Below are 27,922 nucleotides of genomic sequence, written 5' to 3' on the forward strand. Positions count from 1 at the left end.
AATCCTGAACCGAGCTATGATCTGTTTAAACTTCTACATTGATGTCTTGAAATGCATTTCTTACAACTAGGAGCAATCCATATTGTAAAATATCCAGATACTTCTGGCGATTGAATCGACCTTTTAGGCGGTGTAACTCACCTACTGCATCCTCACATAACCATACCCGGCAGTGAGCAGTGACATTGAACCATCATTAGATGCTGCAAATATCTTCTTGTCTGTAAATATTACTCTACTCCAGTTATAATTAATTCTTGCGCAGCAAATGCTTGTTGGTCATTTTTATGGATGTCTGTGAACTGCTACTTAAGTACAACTCGATAAACCTGAAGGCCGAAAACTATAGGGCATCTTTGAGCAATACCAAAAGAATCAAAGAAATGAGATGCCAACACTAACTGTCTGGAGGTCATGAAAGGATTTCGACGGCTGACATTAATCAACGGCTGATTTTGGTCTTGGGTTTAGGTCTTGTGAGGGACGGTGCCGGCTTTTCGAGACACCCTACCTGTTTCTCTCTACTTCCTCCGCCAAGCCTATGCTGCAACACGGCGAACACCAAGTTGTTCACCAGCTTCAGTTACATTTACATTAGCGTATTCAACCAGAGCAGTGAATCGTTTGACAACGATGTTCCATGGTTTGTGTCTGAAGTAAACTTTGCAAAGAGAGTCTTTCTTGCGAACTATGTGTTCGTGGTGAATCGTCTGCTAGCAGTTTTCCCTGAGGGCATAAAGCAGGGCAAAGGAACTCGGGAGATGATTGAGGCCGAATGCCACAAAGCTTTGGTTCAAAGTATTTATCTCATTGATAACTTATAGATCAAGCAGATATCTTCAATTATATATATATAAAATTACTTTATTTTTTATTTATTTTTTTCGAAACAATTTCATAAATTATATTGTTTTGTTACATAATATATTTTTTTAAAATGTTACATTATTATTTTAATTTTTTTTGAAACATTTGTTATATATATTTCGACAAACAGATATAGTAATGATAATTTAACAGAAACATACAATAACATTTAAATTCTTCTTTCTAGTAGTAGATGCAAAATCTTAGTGGTACAATAAATAGACTATAGAAATAGAAATGACATAATGAAATCTCTAGAAATATAAATAAAATTGAGCATACTTGTTGTGGATTATGTACAAGAATTTTCTGAAATCACTTTTACATTAAAAGTGTACTAACACTTTTAGCTATGATATTGTTAGCTTGTTTGTGTTGTACAACAGAAGAAACACCTCCTCCAGTTCCCTTCCAGGCGGCAACGTACCAAGAACTGACGAAACGTTGCCACGTTGGACCGTAATGGATATACGTTGGATTAAGAAGAATGGCGAATGAACATCTCCACAAACGATAGATATGCGTCTGCCTACCTTACTGATAAAATTAAGGCTTCTCGAACCCATGCCCAGTAGCGTACCCAGGAATTTATTTCGGGGGGGGGGTTCAAACTAAATATGAAGCTATTTTATATTAAAATTGCTAAAATTGCCCCTAAAATTAGGCTAAATTTTTAAAAAGTCGAAATTTCGGGGGGGGTCCGGACCCCCGTGTCCCCCCCCTTCCGTACGTCCCTGCGCCATGCCCCACTGGTCTCGATGGCTATTGGGGCAAAAATAAATTTATCGTGGAGATTATTGTATTTCCTTTCCTTTTCTGCCTCTCTACGTCTAGCAACTTCCCAGCATTCACAACAGTTAATGGGAGCTTGAATGGGCAAATGTGTCCGAACATGTAAAATTCCATACTAGTGATTTGCCTCTCATCCAAGGTATTAATGTCATGCCGTCAGGTCGTTTACCATCGGATCGACAACAGCCTGACGGTTCACGAATCGATGGAATTCCTGCCGTTGTGAGGGCTCGCAAAGTGATATCATTAATAGATAAATGTCTGGTGTTTCTGCCAATGCTCTTCATGCATGAGAGGCCATGCAGGCCGCGTTGGGTAACTTGATCCCCGTAATCTGGACAGCGATGTGGCTCACAAACAGCTGATCCTAGTCTTAAGGCTACTGCGATTCGAAAGGTTTCATTAGACATGTGAAGACCTAATTGGGGGGAAGGTAATGCATTTAACCATGCCCCAGCATGGGGGGATGACGCAGCAAGAAGTCTGGCCTTATCCTCTGGAACAGCAACGGATTGTAAAAGAAGTTCATTGAAATGTGCTGCTATTGGTGTGTACCAAGATGCCTGAAAACCTCTTTTGCTGATTTCTGGAAGGTCCGTATTTGTTATATTTATCCTTTTGTTAGAGACTTCTTGAACTATCCCATCTGAGTCCAGGTGGTAACCTTGAGGAAGGAGAGCCTCGATTAAACGAAGATATCCGTGGTAGGACGCTGAAAAGATAGGAATCGCCATATCAACGGTTCGTCGAATATCAAGGGCTCCTAATCCAACAGGTAAGGCTGCTTGCATCCAAGAGTCGTCATTCAAGGAGCAGTTCAAAATTGACTCCAGACCCATTTTAAGGATATTATCATATTTCTTCAGCAGTGGAGTCTCATTCCAAGATGGAAAGCACCGAGAAAATAGTTTAGGCGAGGAATTGACGATGAAGCACGTAGGAGAAAAAAAAGCTGCGTGTGCTGGAATCGAGTCAAGACGAGACAGAAAATGTAATTTGGATATTTTGTTTGATAGCACAGTTGAAAATTCTTCGTTTATGAGAGCAGCACCTAGAAGACAAGCATCCTGTTTAGTTAGGAGACGTATTCCTGGGGCAACTTCTCCAAATCTTCTGAGTAATTGGTCGGATGTGACTTCATCTGACCCTAGGAAACCAACTTCGCATTTTGAGAAATTCAAATGTAAGCCAAGAGCTCATGCTTTCCCATTTATATTTGTTAACGTTGAAAAGACTGCCTCAGGTTTGTCAGCAATAGTCCCATCATCCAAATACCAGATGTTTAGTTCAGTATTAATTGAATGTACTAAAGAATGTATTGTTATGGGAAAAAGTGCTGGGCCCAAGGAATCACCTTGTTGTACTCCTCTCTGGGATGAAATAGTGTCTTGGCCTAAGAATACATTACTGGGTTGAGCGTAACACTGGTGAACATATGGATATATTGCGGGAAAATACTTCAACACTGCAGTAAGCATGGAGTCCTGGCGAAGTTCACTACAAGCGTTGCGAAAATCCAACTTTACGATAGCCTTTGGAGCGTTGTGTGTGAAGGGAAAATATATCCTGGTTGCATGAACGGCTGCTTCGACTCCATTGGCAATACAATCTCCAAGTTGATGGGGAGACAAAAAGTTCTTAACAGGCTCTCATATTCTGAAGCATATAATTTTGGCTGATATTGTGCGCCAAATATTCCCTATGGCGATAGGTCTGATTCCACCACATTTCTTTTTAAGAGCGATAAGTCTGGCTCCGAAAAACAAAGGGCGAACTTCTAAGGGTATACTTCCCAAAATAATTAGATTGAACACATCGCAAAATGATTTTAATAGCTTTTCTTTCGATTCAAATATTTGGCAAGATAAAAGATTTTTGAGAATCAAAGGGCGAAGACCATCTAGACCTCCCGAGCTGCCAGATGGAAAAGAATTTATAGCATTTTAAAATTCGTTTAGTGAAACTCCTTGAACCCTGTTTTGATCTTCTGGAAGATTCGGTGAAGTGAATGTACCTGGGTGGCCTGGATGTTTCTCCAACAACGTCTCGAACACTGAAGTATCAAGGGCTGCTACTGTATCATCTGACATTAGTAAACTTGCTGCTTCTCGGACATCACCATCGGCTAGTTTGTTTTCAATAATCTTCAGATTTGACACATTCTGTTTAGGTATAGATTTCTTTATCTTTGGCGAGTGTAAGGTTAAGGCGTCAATACCTATATTATCCCAAACACAAACTCTTTGTTTCACCCATGAGGTAATATGCTTTATATTTTTGGATTGTTTGGGAGCAGTTAGTGCTACGAATGGAAATATAAACAGGTTGATCCATTCTTTTTCTCCATTTGAAATAGCTACTTGCTGTAATAACTTGGAAAGTGCATTGGCAACCTCAGTTCGAGCACCACGAGGGACATGTCTTAGGATGTGTGTAGATGATCTTAATGACGTCAACAGTTTACCCAAGTTAGATAACGTTATATCCTACGTGCTACTATTGCAGTTAATGATGCTAACATTTGTGGCTCTACAATCAGGAAAGCTATTATTATTGAAATGAAGACATTCCTCCTCTGCATTTATAAACGGATGCTTTTTACCCATATGAATGGTTAATCCTCTTGCGTTCACATAAAACTTTCCACAATGGGGACAAAGTAACGCATTCGCAGATCTAGAAGTGGCTGAAAAGTGGCCTTTTGCAGGCCTGCCAGTGCTGACGTCCAAGTCATGGCAGGGTTATCGGTTTCACCCTATACTGCTGAGTTAACAGATGGAGATTGAACATTGGGAACCCTGTTTGAAGATTCCATTAGTTCATATTGTATATCTATGTGTAACAAGGTGCACAATAAAATAAAATGACTTTTAAGTATCAGTGATAAAGGAGTATTGATGATATTAACATTTGAAAAATTCTGCTATAAACCATTTTCTGAAATTATATTTGTTATAATTAATGTTTATCAGTTATATATCACTAATTGGTATTTTCTGAGTTGTTCCCGTCTGTGCGTAAACGGGAAGTTAAACTCCAATGCGCTTGATCAATACGTTTGAAACAGTTTCCTTGATGGCATATTATTATTTAAGTTTAAACGCCCAGAAGCTACACGCCGGAAAAATGAAGAGCATATTTCGGTCAGAAGTACAGTCAAGCTCTAAATATTACATGTATGCGAAACTGAGGGTGAAGAAGATGAAATAGAAATTAGAATGGCTGGTCGTCGGGCAAACATAATACCTCTCGTATTTGAGGTGAGGTTTAACAGATCCCTTACATTAAATTCTCCATTAGTTTAAAATAACGACCTGTCTACTGTTGTGACTCTTTGCATGTATTCGACTTCGCTTATTTTGTTTCTATAGTTGAAGTTCACTATACATTTTCAGCACCGAGGTTATACCGGTATGAGATGTATAGATTGAGTTTTAGGTATAATCTCAACCACCGTGATGAGTTCAAATTTCAAAGATATCATGGCAGCAATTAAACCCAGAATTTGTTGCGTACGTTTAAAGGAACTTGTAAGAAACAGTAAATGTCCACAAAACTAACCCGAAACACGTGCCATCGTGAAACCTATACTCCTTTCTCTTAATCATCATATTTCCAATTTCTTATTAATTTTCTCTTCAGAATTGCCTAATACACCGTCACGTGTGGAGACTTATCTTGGGGAAAGCGTTTGACGTCATGTCGTGTGACCACAAAATCTTCGTTTAAGTACAAAAGTCATATTGTCTCGTATTTTAGTCAGTCACTCCCAATGTGTCCTTTGGCTGGTCAGACGTCGCCTTTCGAACCCATCAAAGGCTTGCAGACAGCCTGATTTCGAATTTCCTATTTCTTTGGTTTTTGGGCGTGGAAGAAGAACTTGTCATTTGTGGGCCATCGGATGTCCGCCACACCCAATACGCGTTAGCAACGCTTGTACCGACTTCGAGCCCACATACAATTAGCGAGACAACTAGATCTCAGTGACGAAGTTTGATCGATCACTCTTAGCGTCACCGAGCAGTTCATGCAGCAACACAGGATTCCTTCACGTTTCAGGCTGTCATTAATCCTTTCATCCTCCATCCTACTCCTTTGTCTCGACTCAGTTTTTCTGTGCCCATCGAAATTTAATATTTTTCATTCCTTAAAGCTGCAATTTCAATTACACAAGCACTCATATGAAAACATTCATTTATTCACACAGTTCTACGTATCTCCTATTTGCCTTCCCAAAACATTCCCCAAAGTGTTGGTTTAATAACTCTATATTATTATTATTATTATTATTATTATTATTATTATTATTATTATTATTATTATTATTATTATTATTATTATTATTATTATTATTATTATTATTATTATTATTGTCAAACTGTCTTACTATCACATAGTGTAGGGATACAGTCACTTCACGCTGTGAATATTTTGTTTTTGATCTCAGTAGCTGTAAGTTCTTTTCTTTTCTCTTCTAAGTTTTAACTAAACGAACGGTGGAGAAACTCCAGTTACTATAACATTATAGACAGTGACACTAAGCTACAACTACTACTACAGATCTCTACTACGAAGCATCAATTCAAATTCTACGAAGACCGGTCATAATAGCTAGCATTTCTTTGATTTTTTTCTGTAATTTCCCCTCCTATTACTTCGAATCTGTTGTTGCTAAACTATCAATTTGAAAGGACTTACGAAAATTCAGGCGCGCAATTATATTTTGTAGAAGTGTACAATTTCAGTATGTTGGCGTATTTTAATCTCGTTTTGTTATTGTTAAAAGCTCACGATCCATATCCCTACTTACTTAAATTCCTTTATTCATTTTATTCCTGTATTGTTTGTTTTCAAGATCAATTTCTTCGTAACGTTTGCTCCGTTATCATAAATTTTGTTGTATTGAAGGATAGTTTTTTTTTTTTTTTTTTTTTTTTTTTTGCCACTCATGTGCTATGTTTAGTATCTTATCTCCATTCTGTTTTCCATCTCTTCTGGAGTATGCAACTGTAGCCATTGCTATGTCTTCTGCATTGCTTACTACTCCTTTAGTTTCTTCGCATTTATCAACTACTTGAAGGGAGGGCTGGATTACTGTTTCCCACATTATTGGTCCAGAATTAGATTCTTCTGGACATTCTTTTTTTGTTGCCATCTTTTCTATGTACAGTCTAATGTTTTGATCTACCTTTCTGTTCTCATAGTAGTTGAGTATTACTGTGCATGCTTTTCTGTATATTCCTAAATTCTTTTAGTCTTTTGAATATCATGGTACACCAAAAGTTACGAAAAGCTGCGCTAATGTCCTTAAATACTGTCATTTGATAGTTTTCTGTTTTCCCTGATTTACAATATTCCGTTGAAGCACTTACTGGGTCTTGAGTTCTCTTTCCCTTCCTAAATTCGACTTGCAACTTGTAGTTTTCTGTTCTGTGTGTGTTTATGTATTACTATTGTTAGTTCGAATATTTGTCCTTCAGCGAATATTATGAGGACTCTTAGTGATTTTACACCTTTTTATGTTTGTCTTCTCCCTTTCTTATTATCACCAAGTTCGAAGTTCTCCAAGGCATGGAAAATGTTTGTTGAATAAGTCATTCATTATATATCGTGGTGAAATAAAGTATCCATTAGCCTTAATTATATCTCCTGCTAAATTCTGTATGATTTATAAAAATTTCACGTTTGATGCTGTCCGGTCAAGGTGCTTCCTTTTTCAGCCTTCGTATGCATTCTTTGATATCCTATTTTTTCCTTCCTTATTTCACAATCTTTTTCAGGCATTTCATTCATTTCTTTTCTTGCTGTTTTATTGCATAGTGAAGTTTCCTTTGTTACATATGCATGAGCTGATTGTAATATAAGACACCCGATTATTGTAAGAAAGGTTAAACTCCTACGGCCGTGTACACCAACGAAGTTCAACTATTGAACGAGGGTCATAACCAAGCTGGGTAAAAATGTCTGTTGCACCAACAACGCTCAAGGTTAAGTCGTTGGATAAACTTTGTTGATCCAAGTCAGTCTGTTTGCATTCAGTTGTGTCTTTGTAACTTTCCAATAATGAAATTACAATACATTTCTCCTGTTCGGAAAAATTTTTTGCTCGTGGTTTCATTATTTTTTCCATCACAATTACGACCACTGAAATTAGACTACTCACAACTCTATGCACTCAATCTCGAAAGTCGAAAAGACCGACAAGATATGCTTTCTTCATTTGTTACTTTGTTAAACGAACATTAGAGACAAAAGACGACAGCCGAATCAGAGTCGATTTTTACAAATTGACCGAAGTTTACTTAAACGAGATGTACTAAATTCAACTTTCAATGTTGTAACGAAAGACCTGGAACCACATTTAAACTTAAGAGTTTAATGTTGGATGCATTTGAGTGAACGCTCGTTTAAACTTCGTTGGTGCACATGGCTACTAGTCGCGAAATCAGAATTGAAATTTAAAATAGTCCTCTGCAGCATTTTTCGTAGTCGGATTGTAGGTGAAGTTTTCATCTACAATCCTGTGAACCCTGTGAATATTTGAAGTTTTCATTAATCCCCGCCACAACTCCTTTTCTTACTCAGAGTCAATGATGTTACTGTCATCCTTTATTTGATGCTAATTTGTTGAACCATGGTTCTATAAAATATGAAATTTATAAACGATGTGCTCACTCTCTTGATATTCTAATTCACTTTCTAAATGTACAGCATTTTTGTTTCTGTAGGACGTTGTGGTCCACCTGAAAACATCGCTGACGGTTATAAGGGAGAAAGAGGTGCACAAGGAGACAAAGGAGAGCCGGGACCACCAGGCAATGATGGTCCACCAGGAGATAAAGGATTACGGGGGTTTACGGTGAGTATATTTCATAGATCAATTCTATCAAGCCTTCCTATTTAGCTTACAACAAATCGAAATTAATTTCGTATATACTTCAAAAAAGGGATTGATTCATTTCGTTCCATCTAACGCTGTCTGTTGAAAACCGAAGAATGCTAAGGTTAATTTTAAAAAATGAAGTGGCACATAGAAACTGCCGAAGCAATTTGTGACAAAACTATCATCGATGGGACCGACCAGTAAGCCAGCAGAACAGCAACAGGGTAGCTGTTTGCTTTCTCTTTAGATTTTGACCCAAAAAGAGAAAAAAAAAAACAAAAAAAAAACTATAAAAAAAATGAAAATTAGGAAACAGGGCTAAAGAAAGAAAGAAATAGTATTAGTAGTATCACATACACAAGAATTGAGTAATTGTAACTTAGCTACACAGATATTATTTACTCCCCATGTGACGAAATAGTTTTATCAGTATCCATTCTACAATATTATTTAGCGTTTCACGAAAGAATCTCTCAAGATGACACATACCAATCCATTGATTTTATTGAGCTGAACAAAATGATATGTTAAGTGTAAATTCTCCGCCTATTATAACCACTACGCTACCTATTAAACATACAGAAGACTGCCCTTATAAAGCTTTCCATTCACAGTGTGATTAGCTCATTATCTGCCAAAATTCTTCCATCGTTGTTTATTGTTTAAAATGTATTTTTCCTCAAATGTTTGAGATAGAAAATTGCATAATGTTAAAATCGAGATAGTCTGTACAGTTTGAAAAATACAGCCCGTCCCATTTTGGGGACAATGGCAAAATATGTAAGAATTTTATATTTGCATTTCGGAAACCTATTTGAACCCTGTAATGTGGGTTTATGTCACCACGGCATGGCGCGTCCTCAGGTTGCGGATCGAGAAGAAGGCCTCTAGATATAGAGATTAGCTGCGAATATACTGAATAAGCAGTCGCGGACAGACGACAAGGAGTGGTCCTCCAGTCTGGGGGTTTGGGTGAGGCTAACAATTTCATACTGAAAAAAAAAAAAAAAAAGGCACTTGCTCAGAAACATTCACAGAAGCCGCGGATATGTCTGATAACTTGCTACAACTTTAGCAAAAGAAAATGGACATGAGATTTGGAACATGGAATATTAAGTCTTTGTAGAGCAGGCGCGTTAAAAGCAGTAACGAACGAGTTAGGGAAATACAAGATGGACCTAGTAGGAGTTCAAGAAGTTAGGTGGGATGGAAATGGGACGGCAAATTCCTGAAATTTTACGTTCTTTTACGGGGAAGGAAATAAAAATCACCAATTAGGAGCAGGGTTTTTCGTTCACAAAGGAATAATATCAGCAATTAAGCGGATAGAATTTCTTAATGATAGGCTTTCTTTTATCATTCCTAAGGGTCGGTGGTGTGATATTATTATTTTAAATGTAAATGGCCCAACAGAAGATAAGGATGATGATATAAAAGACAGTTTTTATGAAGAAGTGCAAAAGATATTTGATCAACTCCCGCGATACCATATGAAAATTCTATTAGGGAATTTCAATACGAAGATAGGACGAGAGGATATTTTCAAACCGATTATGGGGAACGAAAGTCTACATAAGGAAAGTAATGACAACGGTGTTAGACTCGTGAACTTCGCAACATCCAAAAACCTTATCGTGAAGAATACAAAATTTCCACATCGCGAGGTTCATAAATATACATGGACCTCACCAGACGGGAAAACACATAATCAAATTGATCACGTTTTAGTAGATAGAAGAAGGCAATCTAGCATAATTGATGTCCGGTCGTTTAGAGGGGCTGATTGTGACACTGACCACTACCTTCTAGCAGCGATAATAAGAGAGGGATTATCGTTGAATAAAGGTAATATTGAATGTCCGAAAAGAGAGAGATTTAATTTAAATAAATTAGAAGAGAACCAGGTAAAAGAGTAAAACCAAATTGAAGTTTCGAATAGATTCTCGGTTTTAGAAGATTCTCGGCACTAGTGTTGAGGATACTTGGATTGAAATTAGTGATAGCATTAAAATTTCAGCAAAAGAAGATATAGGACAGGCGGAAATACATAGGAACAAACCATGGTTCGACCAGGAATACATTCAACTAGCGGAGAAGAGAAAACAGGCAAAATTACGTTGGCTACAAAATCTGAATGAAATAACTATACAGAATTTCGTAGACATCAGGCGGGAAACTTCCAAACCTTTCAGAACAAAGAAGCGTGATTTTTTTAAAGCTAAAATTAAGGAACTTGAAGATAATAGTAAAAATAAAAACACTCGGGACATGTATAAGGGGATCAATGAATTTAAGAAAGGCTATCAACCTGATGCCTATATATTAAAGAAAGCTGACGGAACAGTTCTCACTGACACAGATAGCATCTTAAATAGATGGAAAGATTTCTTTGACGAATTGCTTAACACGCAGCCAAAAACTAATGTGCATGGAAAAAGGGATGTACACACCGCAGAAATATATATCCCAGAATCTAACCGAATAGAAGTAGAAATCGCTATAAAGAAATTAAAGAAACACAAATCTCCGGGTGTAGACGAAATTCCGGCTGAGTTACTTTTAGCTGGAGGCGAAAAATTGTCGAACAAGATACACAAACTCATTCTCCTTATTTGGAATAAGGAGGAATTGCCACAAGAGTGGAAAGAATCAATCATTATTCCAATTCACAAGAAAGGCGACAAAACTGACTGTAATAATTATCGATGCATTTCTCTTCTGTCAACATCCTATAAAATCCTTTCAAATATTCTATTAGCAAGATTGACCCCATACGCAGATGAAATGGTTGGAAATTATCAGTGCGGATTTAGACGAAATCGATCAACTATCGACCAAATATTTACAATTCGCCAAATACTCGAAAAAAAGTGGGAATACATTTCCCCGGTACACCAACTATTTATTGATTTTAGAAAGGCGTACGACTCGGTTAGGAGAGAAACATTATACAACGTTCTTACAGGACTTGGAATACCGAGAAAGCTAATTAGATTATTTAAGGTCCAGTCCTACAATATCCTGATATTCTTTCTGATTACTATCAGTCAGAATTAGATATCAGGAAGTTGTCAGTTACTTTAACTCGTGATTCGTTCTACAATGTACTGTGCTTGATATATACTATGTCAGAAAGGTAACCCGAAGCAAGGTTATAACGGACCATTTGATTGGTTGGTTTTCTGTTACTCATACTGAAAACAATTGAAACGTCAAGTGCGTTTTCAGCGTGCTTGTTTAAATTATCCTATTGAAAACATGCAAAGCAGAAATGAGTACCGGTATTTTTTGTTATGCACGTTATAGTCTAGGGGTACACTATCGTAAAGGCAAACACAAACTTAATAAACACTTTTTAGTCTACACTATACATAGAAATATTCCTGTTCGTCCTTACAACCTAAGAAGCAATACTAAAATTTATAACGTTAATTTCGTTATATATTACACTCCATTTTATAATACTGCACGTGATAACACAATCTGAGCTTTTATAATAATGTAGACATGTTTTTACATATCATTCATTTTCAATAATTTAACTCTATATTTTGTATATAGAATATATTTCTTTATCTTCTAACTACACAAATTACATGGCGCTTATGCGGGCACTTGTAGCCAACGGGTACTACTTATCGTTATAAATTGGTATATATTCGAACTAAAACTTATCTATCAGTTTGAGTTCTTATCTTGTCAGCAATTTCCTCATGCAGCTGACGACAACTGTCTTTTGTCAATCGAAATCGATCAAAAAACTCTTTTTCAGCCCATTTATCAAAGTGATCGATTTATTTTTGGTCTTCTAGGCCTCGCTATATATTTAACAATCTCCTCATCGTCCTCTCACAGCATCAACAATTCTTCGATTTCGTCCATGATTCACTACACGACAACTAACAAGTAGCTGATAGCTATTAACAGGCAATTGAACTTCCTGTCAAAGTAGCAACCAGCTGATAGGGCTTATCAGCCACCTGATTGTTATCAGGAAATTGTAGAACACTTATCGGAAAGATGTCAGGAGGATATTTATATCAGACAGATATCAAAAGATGGTAGGATTGGCCCTGAGATATGTTTAAATGAATCCCAAAGTAAAGTCCGGGTAGGAAAATTTTTGTCCACGAGCTTTCACGTCGTAAATGGCCTGAAACAAGGAGATGCGTTGTCGCCATTGTTATTCGCTTTGTTCTGGAATACGCTATAAGGAAAATCAAAGATAGCAACCAGGGCCTAGAGTTGAACTGTATTCACCAGGTTATGGCATATGCTGATGATGTAAATTTAATAGGGGATGATAGGAGAATAATAGAAAGAAATGCAGAGATCTTATTAAACGCTTGCAGGGACATGGGTTTAGAAGTAAATGCAGAGAAAGCTAAATACATGGAAGTGCGTCGGGACCGTAATACGGCAAATTATGGATGCGTTAAAATATTAAATAATACCATGGTAGAATTAAGAGAAGGTAAACCCACGCGCAGCCTCTTTGTTCGCGTGACGTCACCTTCGACACCAAATCACTGACCCTCCGAACAAGATACTATTATCGCGTCCTCTCAGTTGACAGGTTGCTGGTTGTATTTTTGTTGATTTTCTACGTTTTCTTTGTTTTTAATGACATTTTCTATGTGTAAATATTATAGTATATTTTGTACTGTACATATTGTATAAATAGAACTCATCTATATTTCTTACATTGACTTTGAAAGCTCTAGCAATGCCCTCACGCGTTGTGTACGACTGTGAAATGAACACACGAAATAGAAAAGTTGGGGAGGAGGATGGCAACTTCCATTCGTTTCCAAAGCAGGATGATTTAAGCAATTGTAAAAAAATAAGGGTGTAATTTTGTCACCTGCAGTTGGGCCGAAGAAGTCCGTAGGTCCACACCCTGCCATATTTTTATGAATTTTACCAAATGAATGAATATACTGTATACAGTAACACAACGTGTTCTTTGCTAATACCACTTTAAATACTGCTTTTGTAATAATATTTTTGGCATTAATTTGCATATTATGTATCTCTCTATATAAAAGAACAAGTCCTGACTGACTGATTGATCAACGCCCAACAGGGCATTTAAGAAAAATTTGGAAATCCGAAGGGGAAAGGAAGAAAGAGGAGAGGAAATTATTTCTTAAAATCTCCATATCTTGGAATCTTTGAATGTTTAAAAACATGAAGTTTGGTATATAAACTTCTCATTTAAAATAATTATACACATATTTTTAGCGTTTTGTGATATTTGTCCTAGACTGAAAGAAAAAGAAGTGAGAAAGAGAAAGGGATGGGAATTAGAATTATCATAATAAGATGTCCATTTCTCGGAATCTCTTAAGCTTAGAGACGTGACATTCAGTATTTGGACTTCTCATTTAAAATAATTAGATCAAGCAGGGAAAATGAAAGAAATATAGTCCATTCTTTTCCGTTTATTTCAGCTGTTATTTTTTCCTTTCATTTTGATGAAGAATCAAATTACAAAAGTATACAGGAAATATTGCTCTTGATAAGGAAATTAAATTAAGATAGTTTAGAAAACATTTTTCTTACATCAGAGGCATGGGTTCAAGCAACGACCATCCGGAGTCTCTAGGCTTTAAGAACAGACTAAGAGGATATATAATGAAAAGAATTCTGCCGTTTTATTTACCCACGGTAAAAAAAAAAAGAAAAAAAAATCAATTTATTGAAGAATCTTCTACGCAGCAGGAAACAGTAAGATCTGCATTAATTGAAGGTGTATATATATATATATTACTTTTTTATTTTATTTATTTTTTATTTATTTATTTATTTATTTATTTAATTTTTTTTTTTTTTGAAAAAATCCGTACTGCAAGTGCATGATGAATTATATACAACAGTGCAACTATTGGTGCGTATTTTATCAGAAGATGAAAATGAAAATGAAGGTCAAATGTGTTCATTAAATACGCATGACCTTGAACAAAGTTATATTTATAGCTGGGCGGGCAGGTTTCAAATTTAAAATCAAATATTCACTGCTCCCTGTCAAAGAACCTCTTCAGAGACTGCAATACAACTGGACACAATTCATCTCAAAAGGAGGACTGACATTTCTATCAAATGAACGTCTAGACACAGTCAGAGTAGCTAACAAATATTGTCTTGAATATCATAGAAAATTTATCCGCAAAGGAAACAGGATCATTAGAAAATTAACGGTATCATGAAAAATGAATATGATCATAAGTATGAACCGAAAGTTTTAACATATTTTATCCGGCTTAGAACATGCACAATAATAAATGAACTAAACAAACATCTGAAAAGTTCTTCCTCCAAAAGAATATTTTACAAGAAAATGAAGAAAGTGGTGAAGTGAGAGAATTAAAATGTCAGTTAAAAAAAAAAAAAATATTTCATTGGCAAATGCAAGTGGATTAGGCCTACTGGGGATAGCATTTAAGAAAGAAAAAAAAACACGGACAACGCTTCAGAGGTTGTCGGGTAACTTGTCTATATAGAGAGGTGAAAGTTTGATTCTTTATTGAAATACTTGATTTATCCTGCCTTTCATTCTATGTACATTTTTAAAAAATAAAATATATTCCGATGCCGGAATAAAATTGCAGTCATATAATAGACACCTAAATTAGAAATAGCAAATAGACATCTTAAAGTCACGGCAGCAAGCAGACGACAGCGCGACTCCTATCCCGAGCGTGTATTGAAGGTGACGTCATTGCGCGAGTAGGACGCAAACGCGTTCGCTGATGAACTTACCTTGTCTTATTTCTACCATGAATAATACTTTTGATAAAGTGGATAGTTTCAAATATCTAGGACCAATATTAACAGAGGAAAGTCATATTCACGAAGAAATTAAATGTCGACTAAAAGCAGGGAATTCGTGTTACTATTCGGTTCAAAATCTCTTGTCGTCACGAATTCTGTCGAGGAATTTGAAGCTTAAAATATACAAAACGATAATCATGCCTGTTGTTCTGTATCGTTGCGAAACATGGTCGCTCAGTCTGAGGGAAGAACATAGACTGAAAGTATTTGAGAACAAGATCGTGAGACGAATATTCGGACCCAAGAGGAACGTGAATGGGGAATGGCCGAAACTTCATAACGAGGAACTACATAATTTATATGGTTTACCCAACATTGTTAGGGTCGTCAAGTCTAGGAGGCTTAGGTGGGCGGGTCATGTAGCTAGAATGGAAGAAAGTAGAAGCTCTTTCAAAGTCTTGACTGGAAGACCAATTGGAAAACGACCGTTAGGAAGACCTAGGCGCAGATGGGAGGACAATATTAAGATAGATCTCGCAGAGATTGGAATACAAAGTAGAAACTGGATGCAGTTAGCCAAGGATAGAGGTCAATGGAGAGCTTTTGTGAACGCGGCATTGAACCTCGAGTTCCATAGGCCATAGAGTTAGTTAGTTAATGTTTTCTTAGTTCTTTCCCAATAAGGGCAAAAACTCTACCACGTATTGCAAAATAATCATGAAAAATGGAGATGATTGTAGAATCGTAAAAAATGGAGATGTCGAGTTTTGTGAAAATTTGCTATATTGAGGCGCCTTTTACAACGGCAAATATTCAGCTTCGTCATATCTTCTGGTAGCCTATCTTCTGGTAGCCATTGTGTTAGACGTGAGACTCATTAAAGTACCAGAATCCTTTAAAAATCGCATTTTGAAAAAATCGATATTTGTTGAGTTTTGTTAAAATCGTCCTCAATTGAAGCCGTGACTTCCATAACCACGCAAGTCTAGCTGAAGAGATATTGAGAAAATTAATAAAAGCTGAATACGTCTTGGAAATTTGAACATGAAAATCTGATTTTTTTTTTTTTCATACTTACACTTTGATGAATAACAAATGTTGCTAAGTATCAAAATAACGAGTATTACAAGTAGTTGCATATTGTTGTATACTGGTGTGCGCTTCAAGACGTCTGCCTGTAAGAACTCTTCTAGAAACAGGGAATATTAGCATTTGGATGTGTTGAAGTGCAGTGACAGTGTTCATCATGATCGATAGTTGAGTGGGGTGCAAACTGTATTTAAATCGGTTCGGTGGTTGATTGGTTCAGTGACGACATATTCTAATTCAAATTACTTTTTAGAATTCTAACAATTGTGGACTAAAGTATTTCGTTATTTCAGTTGATCTCAACAATGAAAAGGACAGTATCATTCGTTATTATTTCAATTAAATCAGTTTGTTTTAAATTATTTTAATTTTTAACACATAATCAATATTTGCAGATTCATTTTATTATGAACATAGTCGAGACTTTTAGAATTGACAACTCTTCAGGTGAAACCACCGTTAATCAGGAAGATGGCAATGAGATTGAGCCTGTGGACTCCAATAACATATGTATCTGTGATTCAGATATGTTTAAGTCTAGCTCTGCACTGGAAGTTTCTGACACATCAAACGAAGTGCAATGCCAACATTGCAATAAATATTTTCTCAGTCAAAGGAGTTTGTCCGTTCATATTGGCAAGTGCCATCGCGATATATTCAAAAATAAACGAACCATCGCAAAATCAAACCACCTCGTCAATTACTTATCAAATTTATTATCACGCGAATTTCTGGATATCAATCGCAAAAATCATCAGCCAAACTAGGCGATCTTCTTTATCATTTAAAGGCCAATATTCCGTTCCTTCGTCGAATTCCATGAGGCGACCGTTCACCTGTATCAGATTCTTATATGAAGTAATTTTAAAAAATCACAAATAATAACGATTTCGAATGTTGGATCGACCTTTTTCTCTTTCCATCCCTCCACCCTAATAGCACAAAACCTTCCTTAGGATGTCCCATGGCCCTCTCGCCCGGGAAAACGGCACTATCCTGGGACGCTCCCATAGGACTCCTGCGACATCCATGGGAGTGACACTGGAGTTTCAGATGTCCGCGTTTGTCCCGGGAAACGGGACGACCCGTGAGACTCCAGTTGGAGTCATGCAGGAAGAAGCCCGTAGGACACCAGAGGATATCCTCAGGCAGAATCACGTACGCCAAAGGAATAATCCCGGGACTATCCTATGGGACTCCTAAGACATCCGTGGAACCCTAATGGGCATCTTACGGGACTTCAAACGGAAGCACATGGGTGACCATGTAGCATTGCACGGTAACTCTTGCCAGAAATTATGGTGTGAACCAATTGACTGTTTTCAGGCTCAGGTTTCAGATTTGCAAACACAATGTACATTGCAAATCAAACGGAATATATCTCATTTCACGTGTAGCTACTTGAGAGGGACCTTTGGACAGCCAGAGCCTAAAAATAGTCAATAGCTTCACCCTGTAATTACCGATAGAGCTGTCGTGCAATACAACACGGTGGCCTGTACATGGACTTCCGCTTCAAAATCCCAGTGCGAGTCCCGCCAGGTACATATTTACAGACTATAGGTAAACATTTCAAACGCAAATGGTTTGACTCGGTGACTTACACTCTCTATTACCGCAGTAACGTTTCCAATGATATTAGCTATGGTTAGGTACATGTAAATTTCGTGAGAAAATATATCGATTGGTGCCTTTGGACAATCTCCTTGTTGGCAGGATAAGCTGCAAAACGTAGCCAGTTCATGCTGCAGGATTGAAACTTGACGCCACATTGTATCATCAAATCCTTCAGACGTCTTCCTTGTGATAACGTGATCTGTACGACTCAACATAGTCATATATGGAACTATGCGAAAAGATAAGAGCGAAGATGTAGCCATTTACAATATATAAGTTATCTGCATATAGTATTTTTCCACATTACTTGTAATAACAACTAACTTAGCGTTGTTCAGCTGTAAATTTCTCCTCAAGGAATGGAAACAAAATAAGAATGGAACATGATTCAACTAGAAAAAAGAACTGCCTTTTCTGAAACATAAACCTAATTAATCATTAATAACCGAAGGTTACGTTGGATCGTAGTTATCTAGCATCTGTGTAGCAAGGAAAGATATGCTTAATGAAACAAATGAGTTACACACGTACAATCTTTTATTCAAAAGCTATCTACATGTAGGGATTTTTTCAAAATACCCCTTTCAAAATATACATCTAGAGTTTACGAATGTGAGCATTTGCATGTTCATCCCGGCTTCAGTTACATCGCACTTTGTGTGTGTTCATTTGCCTGTCAACATCGCGCTTTGTTCATTCCCTTTTCCTACAAAAAGTAAAAGAAAGAAAATTTTTGTAAAAAGACGAAGTGAATGCAAATATACATACAAAATTAGCTACAGAAAAATCTAATAATTACGTTAAATACGTACGGATGTATAGAAAGTAGTAGGGAGATGACAGTTGTTGGAATTACTCGCTTCATTATTATGATGCAGTTATAAGACAATGAGACCTGTTTTGCTTGAATTGAAAAACCATATTCGCTAGAAATATTTAAGTACAAATGATGCTGCGAATCAATCGCGCTTCTGACAAGAAGTGAATAAAATATTAAGTAGTAATTATAAACCAACAACAAATTTTAAAAAGCAAAGAGAAAGCATACCACGTCTGGATTTAATTCGCATAGCGATGAATATATAAAGTTAGCCTTTAAATCAGTAATGAAGCCAAAAGGCAAAGACTAACAACATAGCCCTAACTGCCAAGGGCAATCGAGGCAGACACACATTCCAGTTCGAGCTTTGGATAATGACGTTAGTATCTTTTATTCATTGTTGAAAATTACTATCCCTTGACGTAAGTAAAAAAAATGTTTCAATGAAAGAAAAAAACCTCAATCCTTTGAATTCATTTACTTTCTTTTGTATCGGATGTCATATAAAAAGTGAAAAATGGAACATATGAAGCCAAATTACTAACATTACTTTGTTACTTTTTAATCCAGGGTGGTTCTGAAAATTTATAAGTCAAGAAGTCAACTCCAGCAAACACCCTGTAGAATCCCGAAGGACCATCGCCACCCAAGCAGTCTTTTGGCATATTTATAAAGTTTATATGAAAGTATATTGTGTAGAATTTCTTAGGGCATAGCAAAACATTAAAAACGAAGATTGCCCGACCTGTATGAAGAGAAAAATACAGAACTACATATTGTATAATAAATACAATAGCCATTTACAGTGGCGCGCGTCAAAAGTCATAAAATGTATTTAGGTAGAGCCATCCCAATTCGTAAATGGGTTTCCATGCCTATTGCAGGTGCGTTACACATGCAAAGATAGTCTATTATTAATTTTACAAAGACTCTTCTGAACTATTAAGTAGGGTTTATTGCACAATGGTGTCTTTGTTGCGACATCAACAATACATTATAATACAGAATAACTGTCTGTATTATAATTCACTGCTTTAAGCTTCCGTTCACCACGTCGATTAAGGAAGATCAAGCAATTTACAAACCTAAAAGTGTCAATATGTTACGTATGTTTCTCTCTTTTCATTCTTTCCGTTGCGTGCCGAAGCCAGCTTTGAACTGGTCTTTTGATCTCAGCATCTGTAGCAAATTTGCTGAACACGTGTTGCCTCACTGTTTCTGGAAATATAATATTTCTGAATGGGAAAAGCTGCAAAATTTCTGCAATACATAAGTGTCATAACATGAAGGAATATGAAATATTCGACATGCGTTTCAATAGGTGGAATGAGGTGCCAAAGGTTATTGGATATAAACATAATATCGTGTTATGCCTTCTCGAGCATGGCGAGTGTAACAACTATGAATGGCATGGACTCGACAAGTCAGTAGAAATCCTTCATGAAGCCTTGGTTGGTGCCTATTATGACGTGATTGTTGCAAGGAGAACGTGTGCACAAATGGTTCGTATGATGATATCGCACATGTTTCTATTAAATTTATATCTAGCAGTGTAGTTGGCCGATTCATTGTTCAGAATGTTTTGCAAACCAATCGCGAATAATTTTGGCTTGATGATATTGTCTAGGTCAATCGGACTCGAGGATCCCAAGAATACCACATAAACACGCCCCACACAATTACAGGCCACCAGCTTGTAACTGCCTTGTTGATAACTTGAGTCTACGGCGTCTAGAGTCTCCGCCACATACCCACTCTACCATCAGTTCGTATCAACTGGGATCATGATCAGTGTGACTCTCCGGCATATTGGCAGTAATCAAGAGCAACAAACACATTAATAGTTTCCGTCGTGGAGGCAACATCACGGTCAATGACCTTTTACAGAAGTCCAAGTGATAGCAGTGCGAGTGCTATGTGCATTTATATTTGTTTTCCGCAACACATGAAGTGGTTCTATACCGCTAACCCATAACTTCTAGGACTTCAGTGTATTTCAAAAACAACACCCTAATTTTATTTAAAATCATGAAGCATTTCAGACAAGCGGTAGCTTGTAATTCTACCTTATAATTAAGTTTAGAGGTTTTTCGGAACGTGAGAAATATTTGTGTACTATACCATGATTAAAAAAAAAAAAAAAGTCTCCTGGATAACGCAAACTCATCAACATTATAAACAAAAAATCTACCATCCATTCTTCTTTCTTAACAATAAAATTTAAAATAGAATGAAACAACAGTTCACGATCATTAAACATTTAAGAAAAGTCAATTATGATATTAAACAAGTAGTATGTATCAAGAAACTAAGAGAATAAATTTATGTAAGCTGGTATAAAATACTAAATTCACAATCCTCAATTTAATTTCTGGAACCATGTCGACATTTATTTTCTCATACAAATCCTTCGGAAAAACTAAGCTCTATGAACAAATTACTTCGGAGAATTGTCTTATAATACTAACCTCTCGATAAGTTTGTGGTGGATGGTCGAATCGAGTGAAAACACATACAAATTCTAGTTAATCGTCTTAAATAATACATGGGAAAATATGTAATAAATCATAATTACCTGTAAGAACATCACAAAGTGCAAGGGTTGAGAATGATGTCCTCGTCTTTCCGCCTGTGCAGCTTATTTCCGCTGCTAACATGTTGGTTAGAATTCGCTTCATTATATTTGTAACAATACTGTCAATATTAGTACCCCCTATACTACGGAGCTCTGCAATATGAAATATAAAATTTAGCATTAAATTACGCACCAAATTTATCAGAGTACAAATATAAAATTCCATTGATTGCAAACTTGGTAATTTCAGGAATTAAAGGTCTTAGCATTTTAAACGTTATGAACTTTGTAAAAACCTTTTAGAGGTATTGTTCGTAATTATTTTTGAAAAAAAGTATTTAAATTATAATAACGATACTAACACATTGAAGTATATTTCGTTCTTATCCACAATGTTTCAGTTAAGAATATTTATCGGACATTAAGAAACACCAAAAAATATTCAATATATTGTACAAATGGTGAGAATATATACCATTATACTCACGATAATAGTACCCCCTATAGTAAGCTTTCTCGCACAACAAAAATTTTTCGAAGACTAGGCTTCTGCTAAATGTTTGTCTCCGACGATCTGGACAGGAAAAAAAACAAAACAAAACAAAACTAAAAAAGGAATTAAATCAAGATAAAAAAGAAAGAAATAAAGCAATTTTTTTAGGCACTCAAGGTGTATCTGACACATTCAAGCTAGTTGTCTGGTTCTGTAGATTTATTAGTTTCTTTTTTTTCTTTTTCTTTTTTTTTTTTAAAAAAGAAAAATGTTGATTGATTTGTCTGTTGTACGTATGATACATGCCTATGTTATTAATTATTTTTTTCCGCATGTAGGTGTGTTTTCTTAGAACATATTAGCAGAGCACATATGTAACCATGATCAACGTTTTTTAAAAAAATGTTCTAGAAGGGTCTTAGCTCAGCTCTTCATAGTCTCCTGTTGCAACGGGCCTGCTACTACTTAAACATACACATATCTTTAATAAAATGTAATTACTAAAATAAATTAGAAACATATTTGAGGCTGGCTACTCTTTTGGGATTTCAAAATTCCCATACTCTTCAAGCTTTCTCACAAAAGTTTACACTAAATACCTAAAATGGGTACTTTCAAATTTTTGAAAATAAATAACACACTTCAGTTATACTATAGTGGATAAGAAGAGCCATGTAAAGAACTGCAGGAGCATAACAATATTTAAAATATTACAGAAGGTATAAATATGTAATTCTATTTGGCAACTTTCAGTCTGAAGCTTAGCACAATTTACATTAACATTAGTGCACCACAAAAATACAGTAGTGTATCTCTGTATGCACGTTTACATTACAAGAACCCTAAAATAAAAGGAAAACGTAAGTTTCAAGATGATGATTAACAACAAGAACTGAAAAAAAAAAAAAAACGATTGTTACTACTTTAATTTAAATTTAAAATTTCACAGAATGGGGCCTAAAACTGCGAGCAAGTTACGCCACAAACGTTTCTTACACATTTAAAAGTGGTCACCCGCATAACAAAAATTTGAGTAGTAAAAAAACTGCACAGTTGTACGTTAAGTTAAAATACTTCGATTTGACAAATGTACATTACTCGCACATGTCCTGCTAACTATAGTTTATATGCATAACATAGGAGAACCGAACTACCGCCCTTCTTTTAATCACGTAAAAGTTTACTTCTTTTAGTGCTCAGCCAACAGAAAAGGGGATACCATCTCTCTCACCCGTAAGAAGAGTATGGGTTCCTTTAGAATAAAAAAACAGAAACAAACTGGCTTGGCAGTGATTCTTATATTTTCAGCCAAGCGCAAATTTCCCGTTTCTTAAAAAAGATATCCCTGACTTTTCCAGAATCTTAAAATTACCTGACTTTTCACGGTAGGTGACAACCCCATATTTGTCGTTTGTAAAAAAAGAAAAAAGAAAATAAAATAAAAAAAATCTTGTAACTAAATATATTCAACAAATACGGAACTACGGAACTAAACATACCAAACGTTTCCTAAATGCTGGATTATTTGCAATCCTCCTCTGACACTCGAGTGGTCCAGCGTTTGAAGAGGGAAATTCTCCAGCGGTGATCTTCCGTTATATTCCTCTACTGGTGGGTTATCATTGGTCTTTAACGCTCCAGTAGTGTCTAACATTTCTTCTAATCGATGTATAGCCTGCTGGACATGTTGCACTGAATATTTCAAACTTGCTAAGTGTGCAAGCACCTGCTTTTGGAATTCTGTTGAGAATGGAAAGAAAAGAAAATGAATAATTATAATGGTAACATTACCTTACTTACATCACTGGAAATTGTACAAATGTTTCTAATATAATTTATTCTGTCATCTATAGATTAAAACTTTTCAGGCCGCAGATAAAAGTCCATCGAGGAAGACGCCACAATCTTGTGTATTCAACGTTATAACGTATACAAAAGTAAGCGTTCAGTGAAACCTATTTTCTTCATTTGAACAATGGACTTCATGAATAATTAATACGAATGCATATCGATTTTCACCACATTGACGATGAGCTGTAGTTAAGAAACAAAATTTAATGATTCACCCTCTTGTGGAGGAATCTTAGAAGATACAAATGTATCTTTCCCAATTGAATTAAAATGAAATAAAATCTGTGGTTTAACGTCTCACAATTACACAAGCGAAGGCCAAAGAAGACGGATGAAATAGCAAGTAAATGATGAAAGAAATGATGGAATGAGAAAGTGGGAGGAAAGGGAAAACCCCGAGAAAACCCACAGACACGACGCGGTCCACCACATACTTACTCAGCCTGGGATCGAACCAGGGACTCCTAGAACCACAGGTGAGCTCATCTCTCGCAATTATCGTGAGAAGTTGCAACCACGAGCAATGACAAACGTACGCGGGAATAACAAACAATACCGTCTCTCCCACAACAAATGAACTTCAATCATTACCCTAGTTCCATCATGCAATGACAAGGAATTGCGTTTAGGTATGCATTTAGCTATTACACGCATCACCTACTTTATGTTTACTCATTCTCCAAGATAGAAAAATGTACGTTTCATGTCAGAAAACTCATCCTTTTAGCGAAGGTAGCATCTGTGTATTCTGCCGATCGTATCTTCACACACAAATAGTGACATGTGCTTTCATCTAGAGGAATTGTCTCGAAACTAGAGAAATTGGTATCTTTTCTCTATGCATTCATAATAAAACTCATAATTTTTAATTTGGAAATGTATTTAGTTTAACAATTGTCTGAATCTTTTGCTGTATGTAGTTTCATGGAAATAACTACAAGAAATAGAATAACAGTTAATGTTCCAATTCAAAATTGTGAAATATACAAAAAGAGGACTAAGCAAGAAGCAAAACCAACTCGCCAGCAAAGCGATGTAACGTTGTAGGACTGAATATTTTGTGGCAATATAAATATTTTTGTGGTCTCGGGAGAAGGCTATAATGAGTTTTACTCATTTTGTGTGATGATACTCTTGGATGGGCGAGAGGTTTGAAGCGATATTATCTCGTCCCAAGGATTCCCGGTTCGAATCCAGACTTGGCCGTAATGTGATTTCAAACCTGTCCAGTGTCTCGTGATGTATTTTGTCTTTAAAAAAGAAAGTATATTCTGTAACAAATTGTGGACATCTGAAATCATTTTATTTTAAAAGTTGGTAACGCATTGGAATGGCAACCCAAATGGCCTTGGTTTGATCCCCAATCCAAGTCACGAACTTTTATTCTGTAAAATTACCGTAATGATACCTGCACATACACAGGCTTTGGAGCATAAAAAGTCAGAAGTTGACTTCATTTGAACATTGTATTAATTAGCGAAACGTTTGAAAATCTCCCCAGAAGGCTATTCGTTTTTTATTATATAAACAAAATTGTAAAATGAAAGTCTCTGGGAAATATAACGGGACTATTATCATTTATCCATCACTCAACATTTTGTTGTTTGTTTAAAAGCTATAATCCAAGTTCTTACTTTAATTTTTTCTAACCTTTACAATGAAAATATACCATTTGGCTACGTTACTCCCCATACATTTCTACCAGTTTTCTACCACAAAATTACTCCTGTACAAAATTGCTAAGAAAGAGTGGTGGGAATGTTGGACTAAAATAAAATGTAAACACAAAGAAGAGTTAGCAAGTTCTGGTTGATAACATTTATAATTAAATTTGAAATTTGGTTGTTGTATTGTCTGTCAAATAAGTGCATGTTTTCTGCGGGATAGTATCTTGCCCCTTGCTGCTATGAAAATAAAATACTACACATTACCGCATATAATTTCGCCAGTAGCTTTCTATTTGCTGATCAGTTAAAACAGTATTCCTGGGCATCGTCGCAAAAAATGTATTTGCTTTTTCGTGCATTATACAAAAAACAGAGAGTGAACGCAACATCCAACATCCTATAAAATTCTTTGAAATATTCTATTGGCAAGACTGACTCCATACGCAGATGAAATTATTGGAGATTATCAGTGCGGATTTAGACGAAATCGATCAACTATCGACCAAATATTTACCATTCGCCAAATACTCGAAAAGAAGTGGGAATACAATACCCCGGTACATCAACTATTTATCGATTTCAGAAAGGCGTACGACTCGGTTAGGAGAGAAACATTATACAACGTTCTTACAGAACTTGGAATACCGAGATAGCTAATTAGATTAATTAAGATATGTTTAAATGAATCCCAAAGTAAAGTCCGAGAAGGAAAATTTTTGTTCACGAGCTTTCACGTCGAAAATGGCCTGAAACAAGGAGATGCGTTGTCGCCATTATTATTTAACTTCGTTCTGTAATACGCTATAAGGAAAACCAAAGATAGCAACCAGGGCCTACAGTTAAACGGTATTCACCAGGTTATGGCATATGCTGATGATGTAAATTTAATAGGTGATGATAGGAGAACAATAGAAAGAAATGCAGAGATCTTATTAAACGCTTGCTAAAGAAAACTAAATACATGGAAGTGCCTCGGGACCGGAATACAGCAAATTATGGATGCGTTAAAATATTAAATAATACTTTTGATAAAGTGGATACTTTCAAATATCTATACATTATTCGGCGTAAGCTGTAAACTCCGATAAACAAAATATTTGTATCCTTCCGCTTGTCGCAAATACGATTGGCTAGTGATGTATCACTCCCACTCCTCACGGGGAGGAGCAAATTATACACTTCCATTTTGACAATACTGTCTCGTGTTGTCCAGATACTGACAGCAGCAGCAGAAAAGAAAGAAAAGAAACTCGAAAGATAAAAAGAAAAGTCTAAATTTCGCTCGTAAACAATTGTTGCTTAGTAAGTAAATGTTTCCTAGTTGGTGTTTCACCACAACACTCGCGGAACTGGGATTCATGCCAGTCATCTTTCAGACTTTAAAAGCAGAACACCCGTCCACAGTTGAGTTGGGGCCATAATTACTGCGCATGCGTAGTGTTTATTTCTATTGTTTCATTAGCTACACTCGATTGCAGTATTATTAGATAATCCGTATTATATTTTTGTCATTTATAATAATATAGCAGTTTTATATGAAGCTTCATAGTAAAAGTAATAATGCAATCACATGAACTATTTTGCGGAGGAGTACAAGCGTCGGTAGGACAACAGCAAATCAGCGAGATTTAGTTTTACGTGGCTTTGTTTATCGCAGTTTAGAGCTTACTCCGAATAATGTATAGAATCAATATTGACAGAGGAAAATCATGTTCACGGAGAAATTAAATGTCCACTAAAAACAGGGAATTCGTGTAACTATTCGGTTCCAAATCTCTTGTCGTCGCGAATTCTGTCGAGGAATTTGAAGCTTAAAATATACAAAACGACAATCATGCCTGTTGTTTTGTATGGCTGCGAAACATGGTCACTTACTCTGAGGGAAGAACATAGACTGAAAGTATTTGAGAACAAGATCGTGAGACGAATATTCGGACCCAAGAGGAACGGGAATGGGGAATGGCGGAAACTTCATAACGAGGAACTACATAATTTATATGATTTACCCAACATTGTTAGGGTTGTTAAGTCTAGGAGGCTTAGGTGGCGGGTCATGTAGCTAGAATGGAAGAAAGTAGAAACGCTTTCAAAGTCGTGGCAGGAAGACCAATCGGAAAACGACCATTAGGAAGACCTAGGCGCAGATGGGAGGACAATATTAAGATGGATCTCGCAGAGATTGGAATACAAATTAGAAACTGGATGCAGTTAGCTAAGGATAGAAGTCAGTGGAGAGCTTTTGTGAACGCGGCATTGAACCTCCGGGTTCCATAAGCCATAGTGTTAGTTAGTTACATGGGCGGCGATTAGGGGGGGCCAAAGGGGGGCAGTTGCCCCCGCACTTTTTTTAAGTAACCAATTAATGTATATAGTTTCATTTGGAAATGTAACGATTTTGTATGTGTTATTGATTAATAGGAAAAAATGCTGCCATATAATATTTGCTGTTGCGTGAATACGTATTGGTTGTCTTCCCGTGGAGTAAAGAAAGCTA

The 27,922-nt window shown here is 36.3% G+C and overlaps 1 protein-coding gene and 1 long non-coding RNA gene across 2 annotated transcripts in view; one reads left to right on the forward strand and one right to left on the reverse strand.

Annotated features, from left to right (window-relative positions):
* The window catches only part of LOC145693356 (uncharacterized), a 1,437,468-nt gene that overhangs the window by 686,544 nt on the left and 723,002 nt on the right, over positions 1-27,922 (forward strand). The window contains exon 16 of the mRNA XM_081769283.1: positions 8,388-8,518. Coding sequence (XP_081625409.1) covers positions 8,388-8,518 — 131 coding nt within the window. The remainder of the gene's footprint in view (positions 1-8,387; positions 8,519-27,922) is intronic.
* Positions 18,630-23,544, reverse strand: LOC145693361 (uncharacterized). Its single transcript, XR_014132751.1, has 3 exons — positions 23,410-23,544; positions 21,418-21,570; positions 18,630-18,728 (listed from the first exon to the last, which is right to left on the reverse strand). It is a non-coding gene; the product is annotated as an uncharacterized LOC145693361 (long non-coding RNA).

The sequence above is a fragment of the Thermobia domestica genome, chromosome 8 (assembly GCF_964235325.1).
Source record: "Thermobia domestica chromosome 8, izTheDome1.hap1.1, whole genome shotgun sequence".
In the NCBI taxonomy this organism is placed as follows: Eukaryota; Metazoa; Arthropoda; class Insecta; order Zygentoma; family Lepismatidae; genus Thermobia; species Thermobia domestica.